Raw genomic sequence first — 22,834 nt, forward strand, 5'->3', positions numbered from 1 at the left:
TTATTCAAGTGTCTCTGCTCAACTCTCACAAAAGTGTTAATTGACATAACTAATTTCATGATCAAGCCCATGCTAACTTCTACAAAGTCATATTCATTAAGAGATTAAATCAGGGTGACCTGATTATACAAAATTTCATTTAATATATATCCCTAATAATTTTAATATTTTCTATATTAACATCACTTTATTATTGTTTTTAAATATAAAAGCATGACCTCAAAGACAGATACTTTTTAAAAAAAGATATAAAACCAAACTTTTACAATACAATATTTTATGGACTTAAATTTGCAATACAAAGTTCATGGATTTACAATGAGGTCTTTTTGGCACTATATTATCTATATATTTTTTTATATATGATTTATGAATCTAACTTTTAAGAGTCAGAACATACAAAGTCCTAGCCCTTAGTATAGTGCTTAGCATATAACAGACCCTCTCAGTAAATACTGAACTAAATCTGAATTATTTTTGTTCTAGAGTTAAATTTGTATACACTGTTCATTTGACTTAGGTTTAAGATCTAAGTAGTTGTACTTCAGAGCATCTGAACTGCTCTCATTTGATGAGTATAACAATTTTTGTCTGGGTAAAGACTGAATCCTTCTACGAAAAAGCTGTACTTAAAAAAGAAGCATGAGAGTTTATCACGAACTTACATTAATAACACAGGCATCTTTCACATGGCCTTTATCTGTAATGTAACAGCCAATAGGAAATCCAGGATTACAGAACTTCTGATTGTCTTCAACTTCATAACACCATGTTACAGGCATATTATCCACAATCCTACACACAGAAATAAAAATCACGTTAGAAATCACTAAAAATAACTAAGAATTACTTCTCAAACATGTGTCATTACTTCATCAAATTTAAATGTCTATAAATGCCTTAAGATGTCAAAACTTCAAAGAATTTTAACAAAATGTGGTATTTCATAAGTAATAGCATTATGCCAATATCTGATACACTGTAGTGAAGAAGAAAACCTTTATAGCTGAAACTATAAATGTATGTAGGAAAGGAAGTTTAATTAATGAATTGCAATTGCTAACTTAACAACATCATTATCTAGATACCTAAGTATAATTTACCTTTAGCAGAACACTCAAAAGCTCTAAATGGGCGCAAAGCAATATATCTAGTTCCGTAGGAAAAATTTGTAGAACAGTATAGAAGAATTTCTTTTATTACTCAGTCAATGCAATAAAAAGGAAAAGAATCTAATTGCAAGATACGGGAAAATATTCAACTTAAGGGCCAGGTGGAAAGTGAAAATTAGAGTATTATCTATTAAAACTGTGTAAATCCAACTTATATCTAAAAGAAATGCTGTGATAAAGCTAGAGAAATAGATCTTTCAAGTTCTTTAGCGAAAAAAGAACTTTTTAAACAAAAAGGATAAAAGTAAAGAATAAAGTTCTGTAGCACTGTCTAACCAACTACATTAAAGTCAGGGCATGAGGTCCCCTATGCCCAGAGCACACTGTAGGATACAAATAAAAAAAATTACTAAAAATATACAAGGTGTATTACAGTCATAAGACAACACTCCAGGGCATGTTTTATTTGTTAATTAATGTATGCCTTGGGAAGTAAAATTATGATTTTATATCCCCCAAGGTGAACATTAATGACCTAATAAAACATGTCTCATCACGTTTAAATGCTATTTAATAGTACCCAATGTACCAAGTTTTAGAATCACCTATACTATTAAGTTGCTTATTATTATAACCATCAGGCTAGTGGTTTCCATGAAACAACACCTATAAAATATTAGAAGCTTGAAAGCAATGCTATATAATATCAATAATTCAGATTTTCTGGAGATCTAAAGAATGAGTTAATTGCTTTAATTTTTTAGAGGATGAAGTTCAATCAATGAACATATACTAGCAACATACTAAATAAAATATCTTTAAGCTAGCATATCAGAGAATGTACTACATAAAAATTATAGTGCTAGTAACATAATGAGAAATTAAGTGGCAATTTAGGTTTTTTATAAAGCAAACATCTTAAATTTATCATTTATCTAATGACACAATAAACCTTTTCCTGGTAATAGGAAGCATTAAAAAACAACAACAAAACCTTGGAAATAAATGTAAGAAAAATTAAAGAATATAATTCTCAATTACTGCCTTGCTTGCTAAGTTAGGGAGTAGTTATTTGAATTTATAAACAAAAAATATTAATATCATATTTTCAATCTCATATAGCAAAAAAGACTAATAGAGAGAAAACTCAAAAGGATAAAGATTGAACGATTGGTCCCAATTTTTTTACCATTAAAGACTCCTTTCCATTATTTCCCTCTACCCTACATGGGTTCCATTTGAAACACTTCTATCAATCAAGCTTCATTTATTAATTCATTTTCCTAATATATTAATTAAATTCCCAGAATTTCTGAGAAGACTAGAATAACCATACTGCTAAAATACACTAAAAAATTTGCAGACAAAAATAAAGAAAGTTGGCATCTAAGTAGTTTTTACATGAGTAAATTTACATTATCCATTAGGATTCTGAATTATTAAAAATAGCACATCATTCCCCTTTGTTAGCTTGGTGGGATCCAGGATCGAAATTCACTAGACAAAAAATCTTCAAAGACTCCATTCTGTCCAAGAAGCTACAGTCCAAGGGTTCTATGATACTAAGAAAATTTAAGTACTCTAATAACGAATTAAAGAATTATACTTTTATAAATAAAATGTGATAAAGTTTTGGAAATTTAGGCAAGAAGTATAATCACAAACAATGGAGAGTATAGTTGAAAGGAGTTCAAATGTCTGATGTTGGTATCAAAACACTAGTCAGTCTTGAATTAAGAATTAACTTAGGTACTGACAGAATAAGCCAAGAAGTTCCTCAACTTATGTTCTAAAGTCCCAAATAAGAATAAAACATAGACAAGAAAATTAGCTATTGTTAATTAACTGACTATTCTCTAAAATGAGAGTAAGTTGGTATATTAACTAATATTCAGTCATTTTAATCATTCAAAAGACAGTATGGTTAAAATGTTATGGGGAGCCCAGCTGGCGTGGCTCAGTGGTTCAGCGTCAACCCATGAACCAGGAGATCAAAGTTCAATTCCAAGTCTGGGCACATGCCCGAGTTGGGGGCTCAATCCCCAGTAGGGGGCATGCAGAAGGCAGCTGATCAATGACTCTCACCATCGATCTTTCTCTTTCTCTCTTTCCCTTCCTCTCTCTGAAATCAGTGAAAACATATTTAAAAAAGCAAACAAACAAAAAATGTTATGGGGAAAAATAATAGTTCATTCATGCTATGGAATGCTATATACTATGAAAAGAATGAGGTAGCTGTAGATCCACAGAGGTGTTTTACATGGAAAAATGCCCCTATTTTCTTAAGTGAAAATTAGCAAGTTGCAAAATAATGTATACAATATTTTGGTTGTGTTATTTTTAAAATGTACACACCCCTTCATATACCTTCATATGTATAGAAAACCTAGAAACATACATAAGAAATAATAGTGCTACCTCTGGGGAACATAATTAAAGAAACTGAGGGTGGCAGAAGACTCTTACTTTTTATTTAATATTTTTCTAAACTGCTTATGTTTTTTCACAGGCATGTATTTATTGCTTTATAATTTAGACAATGATTACGCTCTCCCCAAAATGTCTCAGTGTAAAGGTTAATAAGACATACTGCATTCACAATAAAATTCCATAATAGAACACTATACTTTTTTAAGGCCTTTCAGATCTTTAAAGGTTCTTGCTTTTTTATGTGTCAACTCTGTCATCTATGCTCAAAATCAAGTTACATAGTATGAACTTTCAAAAATAAGTCAAGGACAGAAATATACTCAACTTACAGTTCAAACAATTAATCAAAGTGAATCAACATTTTCCAAGTGTGTAATGAACTGATTTAAGGCCTAAAGCCCACTGCCTAAATTACCAGATGCAGCTTAGATTTTTTTTTGTTAATGGATTCAGACTTGAAATGATAAACTTTTCAGATGCAACTACGAAATCATTATTCATCAACATTTTTCCAGGTTTTTTTTTAAGGCAGAACAGTTTAAGTTTGCAACTGATATACCTATCACAAATTGTTTAATAAACTGTGCTAACAAATGCTTTCTAACTTTGTAAACTATTTTAAATTATTTATTCTTTTTGTTATTAAGCATCCCAACATCAAAATAGTACCTATGTTAAATGGATCATTAGTTAGTTTAAAATATTTCTAAGTACATTACTGTGAGGAAGTTACTGAAGAGCTACTTCTATTACCTCTAGGAGCAAGACTATCTACAGTATTCTAAGAACAGAGGATAGAAGACACAGTTAAAAATCACCTGTCGGCCTTAAGGGTCATTTTTTCATTTGATCAACAAATGAACAGCTGTCAGAGAAAACAGAGGTGAATGGGGCTAATATGTAAATGTATGCACTGAGCCTTAAATCAGATTTTGAAGGTTGTAAAGAATAATTTGAAGTAAAGAAAAAAACACTAAGGGAAATTTCAATTACTTATAAATAAACCAATGTACCCAAATTACATCAATTCAACTACTAAGTAATATTCTCACAGTAGCTTAGAGGAAAAAAGCTCTTGGTTTACCAGAAGCCAAAAAAAAAAAGGAGACAGAAGAGACTTTTAAGTTCCTGTTTGCACTAAAGGTCACATGAGAAAGAGTCTGACACTAGCACAATGTACAAATTTTCTTCCTTCTAACAGAGCTCTGCTATGAGAAACTAATTTCTGTATGGTTTAGGTGTATACTACCCAGGTCTGGTTAATCAGAGTGAACTGCCCTAATCACAGACTAGTATATGAATAGACATGTGACCCAAGATTGCCCCTCCCTATGACTTTTTTGTATTAAGAGGAGGGAAAAGAACTGAGGGGCCAAGAGGGAATATGTGGCTCCCACCATATTATTTGAGCCACCGGATCTGGTCATGTCCAAACTGAGATCAATGGTTCCCAACCAACCTGGGTGTGGGCAAATGGTTCAATCTGAGATACTGATAAGACAAACATTCAAGAGGAAGGACATGAAGATAGTCATCAGTTCACCACCTCCAGCACCTTATACTTTTTAGAAGAGGCAAAACATGTAAACCATGAACCCACATATAATAATACAGACATTTGTTGGAAAACACCTAGAAGAATAACCATGGTTATATTTGAAAAGTTGGATTTTGAGAGTCTGCATACTGTATAATAAGTAAATGCTACTTTGGAAGCAGAAATGCTTTTTAAATGCTTTTCGATTGCAACACAAACTGGTAAAAACCTTGTTAATGTTGCATCATGTTTATAAAATAAAAAACAGGTTACACAAAATAGAAGTATTTTATTTGAAGTAGATGCTATTTATCAAACATCAAACAAAAGTTAAATTTTGTCTTCTAACCATCTTTTTCATGGTGTACAAGTATAAAATAACAGTATTTTTCTAGAAGATTGATTCAGGTACTTTCCCCAAAGCATAAATATGTTCTTGTTAACTATATATGAATGAAAGTGCTCTATGTTCCAAAACAAGTACCAGATATTAACGCGATCTAAGCACAATTACAAGATAATACTTCAAGCTGTCAACCTCAGCAATCCTCTTGCAAGAAAGTCACTACTTCATGCTAATACTAATAATAAAAATAGGAAATCAATTAATTTGCTATAGTTTATAGTCAATGAAGTAATTTATACATTTAGTGAAAAAGGTTTTATCTTGAAAAGGAAAAAGTAATAAATCCAAAATCTCCATGTCTTACCAGTGATGTTGATAATTCAGTAGCATGCTTTTTTTCAAGAATTCTAACTTTTGTTTGTCTTCAGCTTTCTCTGTATTGTATGATTTTGTACAAACAAGTTTACAAGTCTCCTTCTTGTTAAATGTAAACTGTATTAAAATAAAGTGGAAAGCAAATTAAGTAAAAATATCCAATTCCGTCACACCTATATCATAATTAGAGTAAAAATATTGGTCTCGTTAATTACTTAAGTGCATTAATATTTATAACAAACATTTTTAAATTTGTCGTAGCTCAATCAGGTTTAAAGTCAATCTAACTCTTTTCTCTAAAAACTTACCATCTAACCAATATCACTCCAATAAATTCAATAAAAAAATTTTTAATTAAAAAAATAAAAATAAATAAAAATTTATCATCAATTTTTCTTTTGATAAGTAAGAGCTTTTATTTTTGGTCATGTCAATCAACTCACCTTCTAAATGTAAATGAGTCCTAGAAGGCAAAAAACAACTAAACAATAAAACCTACATGGAGAACAAAATGGAAGATCAGTCTCTCCATAGTAATGTCTCCTGACAATGTTTTAGAAATTATGAATTTGAAGGCTTTCTAGTACGAAGCAGACAAAGTGTTTATGTCCCTATATTCATTTGGTGGATATTTGTTAAGTGCCCCCTACAGCCAGGTAATGGAGATTTAGCAGAGGATAACATGGACTGTGAATGTTACAAGTGAAATTTGTATATCTAAAATCAGGGTAAACATGATTTTTTTTACTCACATTTGAAACAATTTGTCAATTTTCAGGATCTTATTTAATAATAAAATTGAAATAAAATAATAACATTGAAACAAAAATTGGTAACTTTTTAAACCAAAGTTTAAAAACTAAAAATTCCTCCAATTTTGGAGTCTAGAATTTATTTCATGTATGTAAAAACGATATTCACAAAATATTACATAATGTATGTTTATTTTATCAAGACCTTTTTGTGTCTTAATTTAAAAATATATATATTTCCTGGTATTCTAAAGGCTGTAATTTACTAAACTAACTATATATAATCCCTAATTGTGTACCTTTTAATAAATTTGAACTTCATTACAGGAGGTAAAAAAAAAACACCTGCATATGTTTTACTTCTAAGTAGTCCATCCTTTTGTACATCATTTATTAAAATCCCTAAACCAGTTTCTGTGCATGTGTTGAAAAACGAATGTTTCAAATGTGGCCCACTGCTGCCATCTATCAGGGGAGAGTTTCACTCTGGAGGCATTGTACTTCTCTAAGCACAGCAATATTTGTGCAATTATTTAATATTTTTAACCTTATGTAAACCTTACAGGTTCCTTTTTAAAGGGTGGAATAATTTGGGGTGATGATGAAGTACATATATTAAAAAGAATATCTTATTGTGTTTAGATTGGTTTAGCTGATGTCCTAAAAATATATAAAAGATGTTCCAAATATACTTTCAGTGATAAAAATAGAAAGGTTAGCTTCCCAAAAACCCAATGAAGGAGTCAAAGTAGTGTTGTATTTGCTAACAGAGAAAGTCTATGGACACCACGCACAAAGAATGGAAGGAAATGTAGAGCAGCTGGGCAACTTTTCATGACTGAAGCCTGGGTTCCAGGTCCCTCTGTAGGGTGAGGCAAGGGGTCTGAGCACAGTCCTTTGGGCTACCACCTTATCATTTATAATACTGGTTGTATGTGTGTTTGTTAAATGAACTTATCTATGACGTATCGTGAGAAGGGGAGGGAACCTTCTAAACTGTGACTTTGAGAAACTATTCCGTGATGCAAAAGAAAAATGAATTCCTCTTTAGCTATGACAGCCAAGTTATCTCAGAATTTTCTGTAAGGGAAAAAAACTGCAACTAAATAACATTTAACACTAAATACAAACCTTATATGGTGAAGGTTCAATTCTTTCCCCAAATAATACCTGACCAAGATTTTCAGATGGGCGTTTTCCTTCAGATGCTTGGCAAAAATCAAACCTGAGGAAAAGAATATTTAGGTTTTTGAACATAAAAGAAAACAATAAAGATGAGGTATTGATCATTATAGCACCTCCAACAGATGAGTAAGAAATATATTCATACTCAAGTTCCATGTACAACATCACCCCAAACAAACAAAACCCCCCCAAAACATCAGAAAATTATACCTTAGAATGCTTTGATTTTTAAATAATACTTATAATGAGAAGTAAATTATGGAATTTTTATAACTGATACATGATAATTTATTTTTATTCCAATGATAAAATGATTTACATCCTTATTCTTCAAGTGAATTTTATGTAACTTACCTCCTTTTGTTATAACTTTCTAATCTAAATATTTACATTTCAGGAAGATGTGTCAATTTTTCCTAGGTTTCTGCCTCATGCTGATATACTGACCAACATGTCCCAGATATGAGAAGCTTGGCTAAACAGATCCTCTGGGAATGGAATCAGCTGTAAGTGTCTCTCTGTGTTGTAATTCCTTTGTATTACTAACCATATTTTAATAAAATTTTGTTTAAACATTACAGACAACTTTCAGCTTTGCTATTAAAAAATTAAGAGATGGTTCTGTGTTCACACTGAAATAATATAGAGCATTTGAGACCAGCATAATGATAGCTACAGATTAATTAGATTCCTAAGAGGAAGATGAATCTCAGGTGGTAAAAAACTGGGACTGGGTAGGCCTCAAATGAAGACTCTCCATCTACTGGATGTAAGAGATCCATTGAGTTTTCCCAGGAATAGTCACAAAGATTTAAGGAGAGATGATTGTTTATATAATAAAACAAACAAAAACTAGAAAAAGCATTCAAGTCTCCAATAGTTTAATATATGTTATGGCTGATCTATTCATGAATTTTGTACTCTCTTCTCATACATATTTAAGCATATGGATTCTTATAGGATAGTCTTACTTTTTTGAGTGTGCACTTTTCTTAGAGTAAACACACATTTTTTTCAAAAATTCTTAGATACTAGAGAAATTTAGAAGCCAACTAAAATTTAAGAACTATGTTTTATACCCAATAGGGTATACAATAGTCAAATGAATAAAGGATATTATGCAGCATTTTTATAACATAAATAAAATGGAAATAACGAAATGGTCAAAAAGAGAATTAGTTAAACAAATCATACATGAACTATATACAATTTCTACAAAGGAATAATAAACAGCTACTAAAAAGACTGAGGTAGCTGTTGTATTAACATTAAAAGATGCCCACAACAGATTCAGTAAGAAAACCAAGGTGCAAATCAAGTATAATAGTATGAAATCTATTTTGTTTAAAAATGTGTAAATGTGGTTATGTAAATTAGAATGTGGAAGAGAAAAAAGGTGGAGGGGCAAATTAAAGTAATTATTTCTGGGGGCTGATTATATGGCACATAAGGATTTTGTTTAAAAATGTGTGGGGGTTGGAGGATTCCAAGATGGAGGCAGATTAAGTGAAAGCTACACTGACACTCTCCCAGGACCAAACTGGAATTACAACTAAAATATAGAAAAACCATCCTGAATAACCAACTGAAGACTAGCTGGAGAGAACCCTTATAACCAAGGACATAAAGTGGAGACGGCATAGAGACTGGCAGAAAGTGCAGAGGCGGAAGAGGGCTGGCTGGGCTTCCACAGGGAGCAGCTGAAGTTATATCTCAGCTGTGGGGGGGTGCACTGAGAACTCTGGGGTCTAAACCCCAAGCTGGGCTCCCCAGCCCAGAGCACCAGAACTGAGAAACGTGCCCACATAACATTTAGCTGTGAAAAGCAGTGAGGTTTCTGTCTGCCAGGGAGTGTTGGCTGGAAATGCAGACACCCTCTTAAAGGGCCAATGCACAAAGTTTCATGTGCAGCCACTCACCCTGGGCTCCAGCAGAGAGAAGGAGGAGTGGATTAGAACAGAGTGAAATGAACCCAGGATTGCGGGCTGTGAAGATAGAGCTCGGAGGGCACCCGTCTGGACTCGTGTGCTTAGTCATTCCTCCATACAGCAGGGGACATCTTTGTCTGGTAGTCTTTTACTATCCAGGCAGCTTTTAAGTAATGGGGGAATAACTGCCCAACCCTGTTGGAAAACTTCTTGCCCCACCCTGTGGAGTTTCTACAGCCTGAGGCTCATTAAGAGACTGTGAATAACAATCAGCTTCTGGGTGCTTTATCTTTGCCTAATTTGCTTCTGGACCCGAGCTTGGGAAAGCAGACCCTGGTGCACATCTTGGTCCTTTCCAAACACATTCAGCCCCAGCAGAGGGAGCCACAAGCTGTGGATTGCGGAAAGCTTCAAACAGGCAAGCCACAAACAGCGTCTGGCATTGGCCTGCACCAGAGATCATCCAAAATATGGAGAGTCCTAGCAGATCTACCTAACACTTAGAAACAAATTCAAAAGGGCATGCAAAATGGGGAGACCAAAAAACAAGCCTCAAGTGAAAGAATAAGAGAATTCTTCAGAAAAAGAGATAAATGAAATAGAGATAAGCAATCTATAAGATACAGAGTTCAGAATACTGATCATAAGGATGCTCAACATCATGAGAAAAGATATGGAAACTATGAAGGAAATTAAGAATGACACAGTAGAAATATAAAATACATTGTAAGGAATAAACAGCAGATTACAGGAAGCTGAGGATCGGATCAGTGAATTAGAATACAGTGTAGAAAAAAAACTCAGACAACCAAAAAGAAAAAACAATTTAAAAAAAGGACAGTTTAAGGGAGCTATGGAACAACAGGAAACATAACAATATTTGCATCATAGGAGTGCCAGAAGATGTAGAAAGTAAGCAAAAGTTAGAGAACCTGTTTGAAGAAATAATGGCAGAAAACTTCCCTAACCTGGTGAAGGAAAAAGCCACACAAGTTCAGGAGGCACAGACAGTCCCAAGCAAGAAGAACCCAAAGAGGCCCACGCCCAGACACATCTTAACTTGAATGACAAAAATTCAAGACAAAGAGAGAATATTAAAGGCAGCAAGAGAAAAGCAATCTGTTACCTACAAAGGAGCTCCCATAAGGCTGTCAGCTGACTTCTCATCAGAAACTCTACAGGCCAGAAGGGAACGGAATAAAGTATTCAAAGTAATGAAAAGCAAAGATCTGAAACCTACAATACTTTATCCAGCAAGGCTATCATTGAAAACAGATGGTGAAATAAAGAGCTTCCCAGACAAAAAAAGGCTAAAGGAGTTTATCACCACCAAACCAGCATTGCAAGAAATGTTAAAGGGGCTGCTCTCTTAAGAAGTTGAAATAAGAGAGAAAGAGAAACACAGGCATAAAGAAATAATATGGCAATAGCTATGTACCTATCAATAACCTTAAATGTAAATGGATTAAATGCTCCAATCAATAGGCATATGGTAGCTGAATGCATAAGAAAACATGACCTAAATATATGCTGTCTACAAGAGTCCCACCTCACAACAAAAGACTCACATAGGCTTGAAGAAAAAAAAAAACTTCTCGAGGACTTTAAAGGAGAGATCAACAGGAATACAGTCATAGTAGGGGAATTAACATTCCACTGACTTTACTAGACAGATCTTCCAGACAAAAAAATCAATAAGGAAACAGTGATTCTTAATGACACACTAGATCAGATGGATTTAATTGACATTTACAGAACATTTCACCCCAAAGCTGCATAATATACATTCTTGTCAAGTGCACATGGGACATTCTCAAAGACAGACCACATGTTAGGACAGAAAAAGTAGTCTCCACAAGTTCAAGAAGACTGAAATCATATCAAGCATCTTCTCAAACATTTACACCCATGGAATACTATGCAGCTATAAAAAAGGATTCCTTACCCTTTGAGACAGCATTATGGGACCTGGCGAGTATTATGCTAAGTGAAATATGCCAGTCAGAGAAAGACAAGTATCCCATGATCTTAATCTGTGTGGGTTCTAATAAACAAAATAAACAGATGAGCAAAATAGATCTAGAGACGTAGAAGCATGGAACAGACTGACGAATCTCAGAGGGAAGGCAGGGGTGGGTGGGTGGGGAGAGATTAACCTAAGAACTTATATGCATATATGCATAACCATGGACACAGACAATAGTGTGGTGAAAGCCTGGGGTGGGGGAGGGGGTGGGGGGTTCAAACGGGGGGACATCTGTAATACTATCAACAATAAATTAAAACATTTTAAAAAATGTGTGTGGGAGGGTTATTATTAAAAAATTTAAAGGTGCCCGGCCGGGCATGGCTCAGCGGTTGAGCGTCGACCTAGGATCCAGGCGATCGGGGTTCGATTCCCGGCCAGGGCGCATGCCCGGGTTGCGGGCTAGGCAGCCGATCAATGACTCCCTCATCATTGATGTTTCTATCTCTCTCTCTCCCTCTCCCTTCCTCTCTCTGAAATCAATAAAGATATATTCCAAAAAAAAAAAAAAAAAATTAAAGGAAACAAAATGGCTTTTGGTCCAGTCAGATGAAAAAGGAAATCCATTGTTTTAGTTGGTGCTTCTATTGTACTGCAAAGGGACATAAAAAGATCACATTTTACATCTTAATAATAAAGACTACCCATTTAAAAATGTTTTCAGGCCCTGTAAATTTTTAAAAGCATGTAAATTTATCCATAATTTTGGAGAAAATAAAATTCTAAATGCACAAAATTCTGATGAATCGCATAAAATTTTATATAAAAACCAAGCTAAAAACTTACGCCGTATATTCATAAGGAAGAACGGATTCCACTGAGTCAAGCCTGTTCACGAATAGCTCTATTTCAGCCTGAAAATAAGGAAACACATAATTAGAATATAAACAACTGAAGATCAAAACTTAAGTAATGCTTAGGATTTTAAAAAAATTTGACATGCTTGAAATGTGAATTATTATGATATCCAACCCACTTCAAACAATTATTTTATAAAACCATTCACTAAGTGAGATTTATATACATTTAAATTACATCAAAATAATTTTTAGAGATGCAAATGTCTCCAATATTTTCTAAATGCTTTTTAAGTTCTAAAATTTCTATAAAATTAAATAAGATATTTTAATTAAATCATTCACCACATCAATATAGATGTTTTTAAAAACCTGGTTTGCAAACTTAGTATTTCATTCTGCAGCACACACAAAATTTTTATTTTTTAAGTGATTTTTTTAAAACATTCTCATTGCAATCAAGACATGCTTCTAAGTAGGTAAGAAATTTCTAGATCACCTAGAGTAACAATAGAATCCCATGCACTTGAGTACTCTTAAACAAACAGGAGATGGACAATGACTACATAGCCTAACTTTGGGGCTGCTTTGATCAATTTCAGAATGCTGAACTACATGGTAATAACAGCAAAGAAATTTACAAGACAAGATCAAGTTCAACAATGGGGGAGGGAAAGAAAAGCGGTATAAGCTTCCTAGAAAATATGGGCTAATTTAAAGCTACATCTTCCTACTGAAGCTCTCCAAATTTCTCCAAGGTGTATTTCAGGTTCTTTCTTCCACAGAACCCAAAACACACGCACACTCTCTCAGTAGGGGCTCACTGCTATTCATGACAGAATTCTTTAGTAGAAGAGGCCAGTAAGTAATTTGTGTGATAACCAAAAAAAATTAAATAGGAGCTGTTTACTAGGGACAAGTTACTTTTACATAGTTAATCCGCTATGGCTGCCTCTGGAGTCCGTGATTATGAGGCTCTCTGGAATAGCATAAAGCCACATTTGTCACTTTCATCTCATTCACTAGTGCTGTCAGCCATCCTCTATACTTAATATCCCAAAGCAAGAAAATATATTGATGTACAACAAGCAAATAATAACACTGCCATGGGAAAAGCCACAAAACATAACAGGAAAGAAGTGTACAGACTTGGGCCAGTTTGCCTGGGTTCAAATTCTACTTGTGTGACTTTGGTCAAGTTATTTAACAATCTGTTTCCTCATGGGTGTTTCAGTTCTCTTATCTACAAAACAGGGGTAACAGTATTTACCTCATATGGGGTATTGATGAGTTAACACTTCTAAAGTACTTCATAGATAAATAAAACCAAATAAATTTTATGATATTCAGAATTGGGAATGCCTAAACTGTACTGCTTATTCACTAAAATGCTCATTCAATATTCATGTTGTAAGATGGAAGACAAAACATTAGCCTTTATATACAGTACTGAACACAGTGTCATATGCAACCCCTAAACTTCTACTCAAATGAAATAACTCAATGGCAACACTATCTCAAACACACAAAGAAAATGTGTCTCTTTGCATAAAATACTCAGGACTACATCTGGTCATTTTAGCTAAAAAGATAAGCACTATAACATGCCTGAACACACAAATATATTAACTGTTGTGAAGGTAAAATTCCAGTTGATAGCTTACTGACAAAATAATGTTCACTAATTATAATTTTCACTGCTTTGAAGATACATCAGAATCCAAAAGCTCTATTTCATATATTTTAATGATGACTGAAAGGTCTCTAATAAGCTAATCCAGTTCACATCTCTATATTTCTCTATAGAAAAGAATGTAGCTATTATAATTCTACATAACTTTCTATGTTTTGAGTTTCAAAATCTGGCGAACCACATTTTCACCACATAAGCTAAACCCCTTGTGCTACTATTAAGCATATTCCTTATTCTCAATTTTGTACAGTACAAAGTGAGTCAAGAACAGGGACTTTGAGCCAGGCTGCCTGGGTTCAAATCCTGACTGCCATTTACTAGCTGTGTGATCTGGACAAGTTTACTTCCCTGTGCCTCAGTTTTCTCATTTGTAGAATGGAGGTAATACTAATCCCTGTTTCAAGAGTTCTTTGGGAAGATTCAAGAACAGCCCCTGGCACAAAGTACTATGTAAATGTTTACTATTATGTAGTAACGTCCAACAGAACTTTAAGCAATGAAGGAAATATGTGCACTGTCAAATATAATAGCCCCTAGACACACAAGGCTATTGGTCACTTAAAATGTGGTTAAAGTGGCTGAAGAATTGAATTTAAAATTTAATTTTAATTACATTTAAACAGTCACAGGAGGCTAATGATATAGTATTAGTATAGTAACAGAAAAGTATAAAATACTGCTTAGTATCTCTTCATACACTTAACAATTTAGTCACTACAGTCTTTTCTTTACCTAGAAAAATAACTCTAATGTTAGTCTATCCCAGGGATTGGCAAACTTTTTCTTAAAGGGCTGGGGAGTAAATATTTCAGGCTTTGCAGGACTCATAGTCTCTGCTATTGCAGTGCAAAAGCACCCATAAATGGTACATAAGTGAATAAGAATGGCTGTAGCCCAATAAAACTCTATTTATGGGCACAGAAATTTGATTTTCTTAGTTCAAGGACCCTACAAAATCAGGCAGCAAGCTGGATTGGACTCCTAGTCCATCCTTGCCCTTGGTTTTCTAGGTACTTTTCAATGTTCTTTAAATTCACATCTTAGAGAACCTAAAACAGGGCACTGGGTTCAAAGAACTCATGTTATGTGAAAAATTTTAGAACACTGTTCAAGGGCATATAAATTTAGGGTAAAAGTTTCTTCCATTTCTACCCAATGGATGAGGCAAGAATTCTGCTTAGCCTATGATGTTCTCTCTGAAGTTTCAAGGTACTTCTTCACGCTACAGGATTCTAAGACACAGAAAAACCCTATTCTCATTTTCTGACTTCTCTCATATCTCTAAGCCTTAATCTTTCAAAATGGAAAGGTCTTAATCTTTTGAATCATCTGTCTCCTTGATCATGCCAGTTGTTTTTCTTGGGACCTTGCCCTACCCGCATACTCTTCTTAAAAAGTATGTGATTGAGAATTACAGGCAAAATTCAAGGGCTAGGCATTAAAGTTTCATATAGGCATATAGAATGACATTGTTACTTTTCATTAGCTTTTCTGGCCAAAAGCATAATTCTTCAATGATATTTTTCATCTCTTTCCTATGTTCTATAACTGACACCTTAGAGCACATCATCTAAAAATGTAATTGTTGTTTTCTCCAAATATACTTTCTTAACTTATTCATGACCAAATTAACATCAATTTTTGTTCCTTCATATAACTTTAAGAGAGCGCCAGGAAATACATTCCTTTTATTTTGGGTTACACACAGGAGCTTAAGCTATGAAACATTTTAAGTTCATTCTCTGCTAAATTTAAGATCCAAATTAGCCTCAAGCACCTGTCCTGGAAGTCTGTGTTCCCCATAGATTTATTCTCTACCCCACTCTGCCCATAAGCTAACCCACACCACTTTAAATTCCAATTTAATCTTTAAGAAAAAAAAAAAAAATCTGCCAAAACTTCAGAAATCAAACTCACTGGCCTCCTGCAAGTACGTCTACTGCAAGTCTTTGAATAACTCTACAAGTCAGGAAAATTTCTCTTCCAGAAACCATGCTAGTCTCTTGTTTATATAACTTAGAATCATTTTAACTGATTACTACCACACTTACTCCATTTTAGTCTATAGCCCAAAGACCCATACACCCTTTCCCTCCCTATTTTCTTATTTGTACGTTATTAGTTTTTAGCCATCTTCTTGGCATTTTATGTAATATCAAATCCCCATTAAATTGACCTTATCTGTCAACTTTTCCTGATCTGGTGAATAGCTTTGAGTTCGACTCCTAATAACAAAGGTGCTAATGCCCAGCAAGCATATGTTTTAGCTTTGCTTTGTGATTTATAAGGATGTCCACAAGCCATCAAGGGCTGTCCCCAAATTTTCCAAAATAGCAAAATCCAAAAAACAATTTTTCTCATGAAACTTTCACCTAAGAACAAAACTAATTATAACACCCAGCACATAAATAGGAACCACGACTTCAGTTTGGAGGCAGCACTGCATCAGACTGCTAGGTTCATTGCAAATCCTAAGTCTACTCTTAATAAACATGAGCTCTTAAGCAAGTAATAATTTTGAATGTGAGGAATGAATTAGGTAATAATAAAACAGAAACAACACAGAAGCTGGTCCACAGTTGGTATGCAACAACTGAAAGTTAAATGACTAATAAGCATAGCTGTTACCTATTATTTTAGAGAAAATAGACACTACTGAATCTGAACCAGCATTAGGATAGCCTGAGGGTTTCCGTGAGAGGCCCTCCCTCTTCTCCTTCCATTGAAGAGCACTGAGACAGTCTGTTTCCCGATCTACTGTTTATGCCTATTCATACCCTCTTCTCTGCTCTAAGTCTAGGGAAGGGGAAGATAATTATCAAGCACAATGCTCATAACCTTCTGAACTAGGGATTACTTGCTCTACGTTAAGAAAAGAAATTAAGTTCAAAAACTGGACTGCTGCCTCAAAGAAAGTAAACTCAACTGTTGCTATTACCACTTTTAATTTCTGCTGCTCTCAGTCCTCTACTTTTCTGACTTCTTGTCTCTTTTGACACTTTCCACACTTATTCTTATAGGAAAGTTAGTGTATCATAGATATCACCACTAAATTATGGACCTATTTTTGTTGTTCAGTGAACTAATCAAAACACACCTTGGATATTCAGTTCATCTGGGCTATTTTTTTTTTTTTTTAAATCTGTTCAGATTTTATTTTATTTTTAAATATATCTTTATTGATTTCAGAGAGAGGAAAGGAGAGGAAGAGAGAGAGAGAGAAACATCAATGATGAGAGAGTCATTGATCGGCTGCAGCCCACAACCTGGGCATGTGCCCTGCCCGGGAATCGAACCCCGATCTCCTAGATCCTAGGTCGATGCTCAACCGCTGAGCCACCCTGGCAGGGCTGGGCTATTTTTGTAGCAGTTTCATTCATCCTTCCTTTTTAAATTGTAAAAATATGAAAATTTAAGAATTATCATCTCACTTAAAACATGCTAAGAGATGTAAATTAAAAGTAATAATACCTTTAACATAAAATAGCGCAATTTACAACATTTGTAAATATGCCACATTTACAATACTCTGTTTTAAATATTGATCCTTATAGTGAAACAAGAAAATTTCAAAAGTAATAAGGATGGGATCCTCGTAATATGGCAATATAGCAAATGTTAAAAATTGAGAAAGGAGAAAGGAAATGAGATACTAATGAGTTTATGTGGTTTCAATGAAGGGCAAAAGTACACTACAGACATCATGACATTCATCCCTAAAAAAATATAAATTCAGCCCTGGCCCGGTGGCTCAGATGGTTAGAGCATCATCCTGTACACCAAAAGGTTGTGGGTTCAATTCCAGATCGGGGCATATACAAAAGACAACAGATCAATGTTTCTCACATCAACGTTTCTCTCTCCCTCTCTTCTTTCCTCTCTCTCTCTCTACAAATAAATAAAAAAAGAAAACATATCCTCGGGTGAAGATTTAAAAAACACACACAAAAAACACACATACACAAATACGGAAAAATATAAACTGTTAATTCTAGGGGCTAGGTGAATATACAGATGATCATCATACTATTCTTTCAACTTTCCTGAATTTTGAAAAATTGTCACAATTAAGAGTTGGAAAGCCTGGATGGTGTGGCTCAGCAGTTGAGCATCAACCTATAATCCAGGAGATCCTGGTTTGATTCCCGGTCAGGGCACATGCTCGGGTTGCGGGCTCGATCCCCAGTAGGGGGCATGCAGAAGGCAGCTGATCAATGAGTCTCTCATCATTGATGTTTCTCTCTCTCCGCCCCCCTCTCTGAAATCAATAATGACATATTAAAAAAAAAAAAAAAAGAGTTGAAAATAGAAAAGCCTTTAAAGTTGAGAGCAGGCTTTTAGTCTTACTATGAAACAACAGAAGCCAAATCAAAGCAGTAAGAAATAAGGTGAAAGAGTACACTTTACAGTGGAAAAATGTTTAAGCAGGAAAGTTGACTTCAAAAGTATTAAATAGGGGGAAATTGTAGAATTTGCAATGTATGTGAAAACTAAAGAATATTAACAACAACAAATCCTGAGAAACCAGAAGAAATTCAATCAGCACATTTATTCAATACCATGTCCTGTACCAGACATTGTGAGTGATATAATACAAATACATCAATACTTGCTTTCAAAGAATTTATAATCCAGATGGGGAAACAAGGCATACATCTGAGAAAGTTAAAGTGACAAAGCTATTTCTATATTCTTGGGGCACACACTACATCTCTATGGGATTTAATTTTCTTATTACTAAAATAGCAATGTGCTACGAGAGGACAATATTTGATGAATTTTAAGGTCACTTTCCTCTCTAAACTTCTTTATTCCTCATCCAAAAGTTAAGTGCATCTCCTTCTGGAAATCTGCCTTAACTAGAGGGCCAACTCCAAAATATTACTAACATAACTTGAAAGAACCTTAAGGGTTACTTAGTTACTTCACAATCCTGCTTTCAAAATGTCCCAAACTGAGTTATTACAAGCACGAAAAGTTGTTACAACATTAAACGTTTTGAGGAAGACACGGATAAGTCCTAAATTAAGACTATAAATTCTAAAGAAAAACTTACGCCATAAAAACTTTATAATGGAAATAGTTTGATTTAATTTAGAGTTCTAAGTCCATCTCCTTCCAAATGTACAATTTTATTTCTAGTCCTAATCTGTCCATTTTACATCTGATCCCAGCTTTGGTCACAACTACACTCTATATTACTGCCTTAAGGCACACGGGGCCATGCCACAGGACTGCATTTCCCCCCCTATTTCTTTGTTCCTTTGTTTCTGCTTTTATAATCTTACCTCACTGTCATCACATCTGTCCCACCCCACACCTACAATTGGTTTTCAACACAGAAAGAAATCTCAGTGAAGAAATTTGACTTTGTACAAGGATCAAAGCAAATGACTAGTGACAAAAGGGTTTGAGATCCCAAGGCAGAGCTACAAAAAAGAAAAACTATAAAAACTTCCACTGTTAAATACTGAAGTATTTACAGTGGCAAAAATTCTGAAGAAGAAAAATCTTAAATCAGACAATAAAAATGGTGGAACACACAAATGGGTATTCATGAACTTTTGAGTTATCTGACCAGCAGTTATGTGACCTACCTATGTATTCTTGAGAGGGTTACTATGTCTTACCCAGCTTCAGTTTCCCCATCTAAAAATCACAACAATTATAATACAAGTGTTGTCTTTATACTTGTATTACAATTGTGTGTCAGGTTAATACAAGTGCCATCTTAATCATTATTATTATTAGCAAAGGGCAATCAGTAGGTTTGACAGTTGAGAATAACAAGAGCAAAGAAAAAAAATTTCACAAATTTCCTTCAAAGTCTTTCAAGGATACTTAATTTTAATGGCAACAGAGAATCTCCTTGTAGAGCACACTCATAGTGGCTACAATTAACTACGACACTTACTGAGTGGACACTGATATAAAATTGCAAAGAAGAATAGGAACTGGGCTCTAAGGCTGATAACACGGACCAGTCTCTAGACTTACTTGTGTCTGTGTGATTATGTTGAGATGTGGGATGTGGAGCACGTCTATGGTTTTGTTTCAGATGTTCAAGTATAAACCTTTGGAGGAGCTTCCCTTTGTGGAGAGCCAAAGACAGCAACACATTGTTATTATTATTTTAATCTCCCTTTACCCGAGAATATGTTTTTCACTGATTCTAGAGAAAGAGGAAGGGAGAAAGAGAAACATCGAGCAGCTGCCTCCTGCATGCCCCCTACCAGGGATCAAGCCTGCAACCCTGGCATGTGCCTGGACCAGGAATCAAAATCAGCAACCTTTAGGTGCAGGAGACGGCGCCCAACCAACTGAGCCACAGCCAGGGCTCTTAACCTTTTTTTAATCCTCAAATCAGGATATGTTTTCACTGATTTTTAGAGAGAAAGGAAAGGGAGCTCCGGTGGCACAATCAGTTAGGGCACGGTACTCATAGAGAGAAAAGGAGGGAGAGAGGGAGGGAGAGAGAGAGAGAGAGAGAGGGAGGGGGAGGGGGGAGAGGGGGAGAGGGGGAGAGGGGGAGAGGGGGAGAGGGAGGGAGGGAGGGAGAGGGAGGGAGAGGGAGGGAAGGAGAGGGAGGGAGGGAGAGGGAGAGAGAGAGGGAGAGAGAGAGGGAGAGAGGAAGGGAGAGAGGAAGGGAGAGGGAGAGGGAGAGGGGGAGGGAGAGGGAGAGAGAGAGGGAGAGAGAGAGGGAGAGAGGAAGGGAGAGAGGAAGGGAGAGGGAGAGGGAGAGGGAGAGGGAGAGGGAGAGGGAGAGGGAGAGGGAGAGGGAGAGGGAGAGGGAGAGGGAGAGGGAGAGGGAGAGGCAGAGGGAGAGGGAGAGGGAGAGGGAGAGGGAGGGAGAGGGAGAGGGAGAGAGGGAGGGAGAGGGAGAGAGGGAGGGAGAGGGAGAGAGGGAGAGAGAGAGAAACATAGATCGGGTTTCCTCTGGTACTGCACCCTGACCAGGATCAAACTTGCAACCTAGATATGTGCCCTGACCAGGAATTGAACAAACTAACCGCCTTTCGGTGTATGGGACGACACTCCAATCAACTGAGCCACCTGGCCAGGGCTAAATATACCCCCTTTAAAAAGCTACTAGTGAGTACATTTGGTCATTTTTTCTTACTGGTCAGGAAAAAACAGCTTAATCTTTCCTCTAAGAACATGACTGTACATCAAATAGTGAAAGAGTGACAGATGTTTGGTGAGTTTAGTTGTTAGGTCTGAATTCATGTTGACAAATCAATAATTACTTGAAAGTTAAAAGCAGCAACAATGAATTGCTCACTAATCTTCAGCTATCAGAATACCACTCAGCACACTGAAGACTCACTCTAAAGCTGAACAGCATGTAGCAGCTAACTGAAATAGCCAAAACTTTTACAAGTCGATTAGAACTGCACATTTTATCCTGTGAAGATTTGTTCACTTCTGATCAGAGCTTTATTCTACTTACTGCAGTCAACTTATTGTTCCCTGATTTAATAAAGTAAAATAGATTCTAGAGGAAAGAAATACCATAGTTCAAAACTTTATTACTCTGGTTTCAAAAACTGACAAAATAAGGCAAATAAAAAACATAAGACAGAGAAACCTCAATAGCAATGAAAGTAATGCTAAGTGAAATGTCAGTCAGAGAAAGACAAGTACTACCATATGATTTCACTCACATGTGGAATCTCATAAACAAAATAAACTAACAAATCAGAAACAGACTCATAAATAGAGAACAGACTAAAAGCTGTCAGAGGAGAGGGGAGTTGGAGGCTGGGTGAAAAAAAAGTGAAAGGATTAAGCAAAAACAAACAAACAAACACACACCAAAAAACCCAAACAACTCATAGACACAGACAATAGCATGGTGATTACCTGAGGAAAAGGGGGTAGGAGGAGGTAGAAGAGGGTTTGAGAGGATAAGTGGTAATGGAAGGAGACTTGACTTGGAGTGGTAAACACAATATAATATGTAGTTGATGTATTATATAAATGTACACCTGAAACATATATAATTAATCAATATCACCCCAATAAATTCAATTAAAAGTGTTTTAGGTACCATCACAAAGCTATTTAGTTGATATATAAAAATTTTAAAATACTGTGGAGACACGAAATCATTTAGCTAATGGCACTGTAAGTCAAACCTATCTTTCTTAAAAGAACCCTTGTAACATTAAATAGAGCTATAAAAGTGTTTCTTGCTTTTAACCTAGTAATTTTATATTTGGGAATATGCAAGTAATTCCTACTAAATACATTCTAGCAAAGCTGTTTATAATAGAGAAAAATTGGGACCAATCTAAATGCTCTGCGAGCAAGAAATGGTTAAGCAAACCATAGTACATAATAGAATGAAATACTATATAGTCAATAAAACCAATAACAATGTGCACTATTCAAATGTACGTGCATGTAATGATGGCAAGCTAAAAGAAAAAAAGTAACCCATTTATGAATGCTAATAAAGATTATAAACCGGCCAAGATGGTGTGGCTCAGAGTTGAGCATCAACCTATGATCCAGGAGACTGAGGTTTGATTCCAGGTAAGGGCACGTGCCAGGGTTGTGGGCTTGATCCCCAGCAGGGAGCATGCAGGAGGCAGCCGACCAATGAGTCTCTCATCATCGATGTTTTCTCTCTCTCTCTCCCTCTCCCTTC

At 35.3% G+C, this 22,834-nt stretch overlaps 1 protein-coding gene across 1 annotated transcript in view; it reads right to left on the reverse strand.

Moving 5' to 3' along the window:
- Window positions 1–22,834, reverse strand: part of TM9SF2 (transmembrane 9 superfamily member 2) — a 49,737-nt gene that overhangs the window by 23,618 nt on the left and 3,285 nt on the right. Inside the window, exons 2-5 of the mRNA XM_081128377.1 lie at window positions 12,478–12,545; window positions 7,684–7,777; window positions 5,790–5,917; window positions 666–795 (exon numbers count right to left, since the gene is read on the reverse strand). Of these exons, the coding sequence (XP_080984503.1) occupies window positions 666–795; window positions 5,790–5,917; window positions 7,684–7,777; window positions 12,478–12,545 (420 nt within the window). The remainder of the gene's footprint in view (window positions 1–665; window positions 796–5,789; window positions 5,918–7,683; window positions 7,778–12,477; window positions 12,546–22,834) is intronic.

The sequence above is a fragment of the Miniopterus schreibersii genome (genome assembly GCF_964146895.1).
Source record: "Miniopterus schreibersii genome assembly, chromosome: 2".
Taxonomy (NCBI): domain Eukaryota; kingdom Metazoa; phylum Chordata; class Mammalia; order Chiroptera; family Miniopteridae; genus Miniopterus; species Miniopterus schreibersii.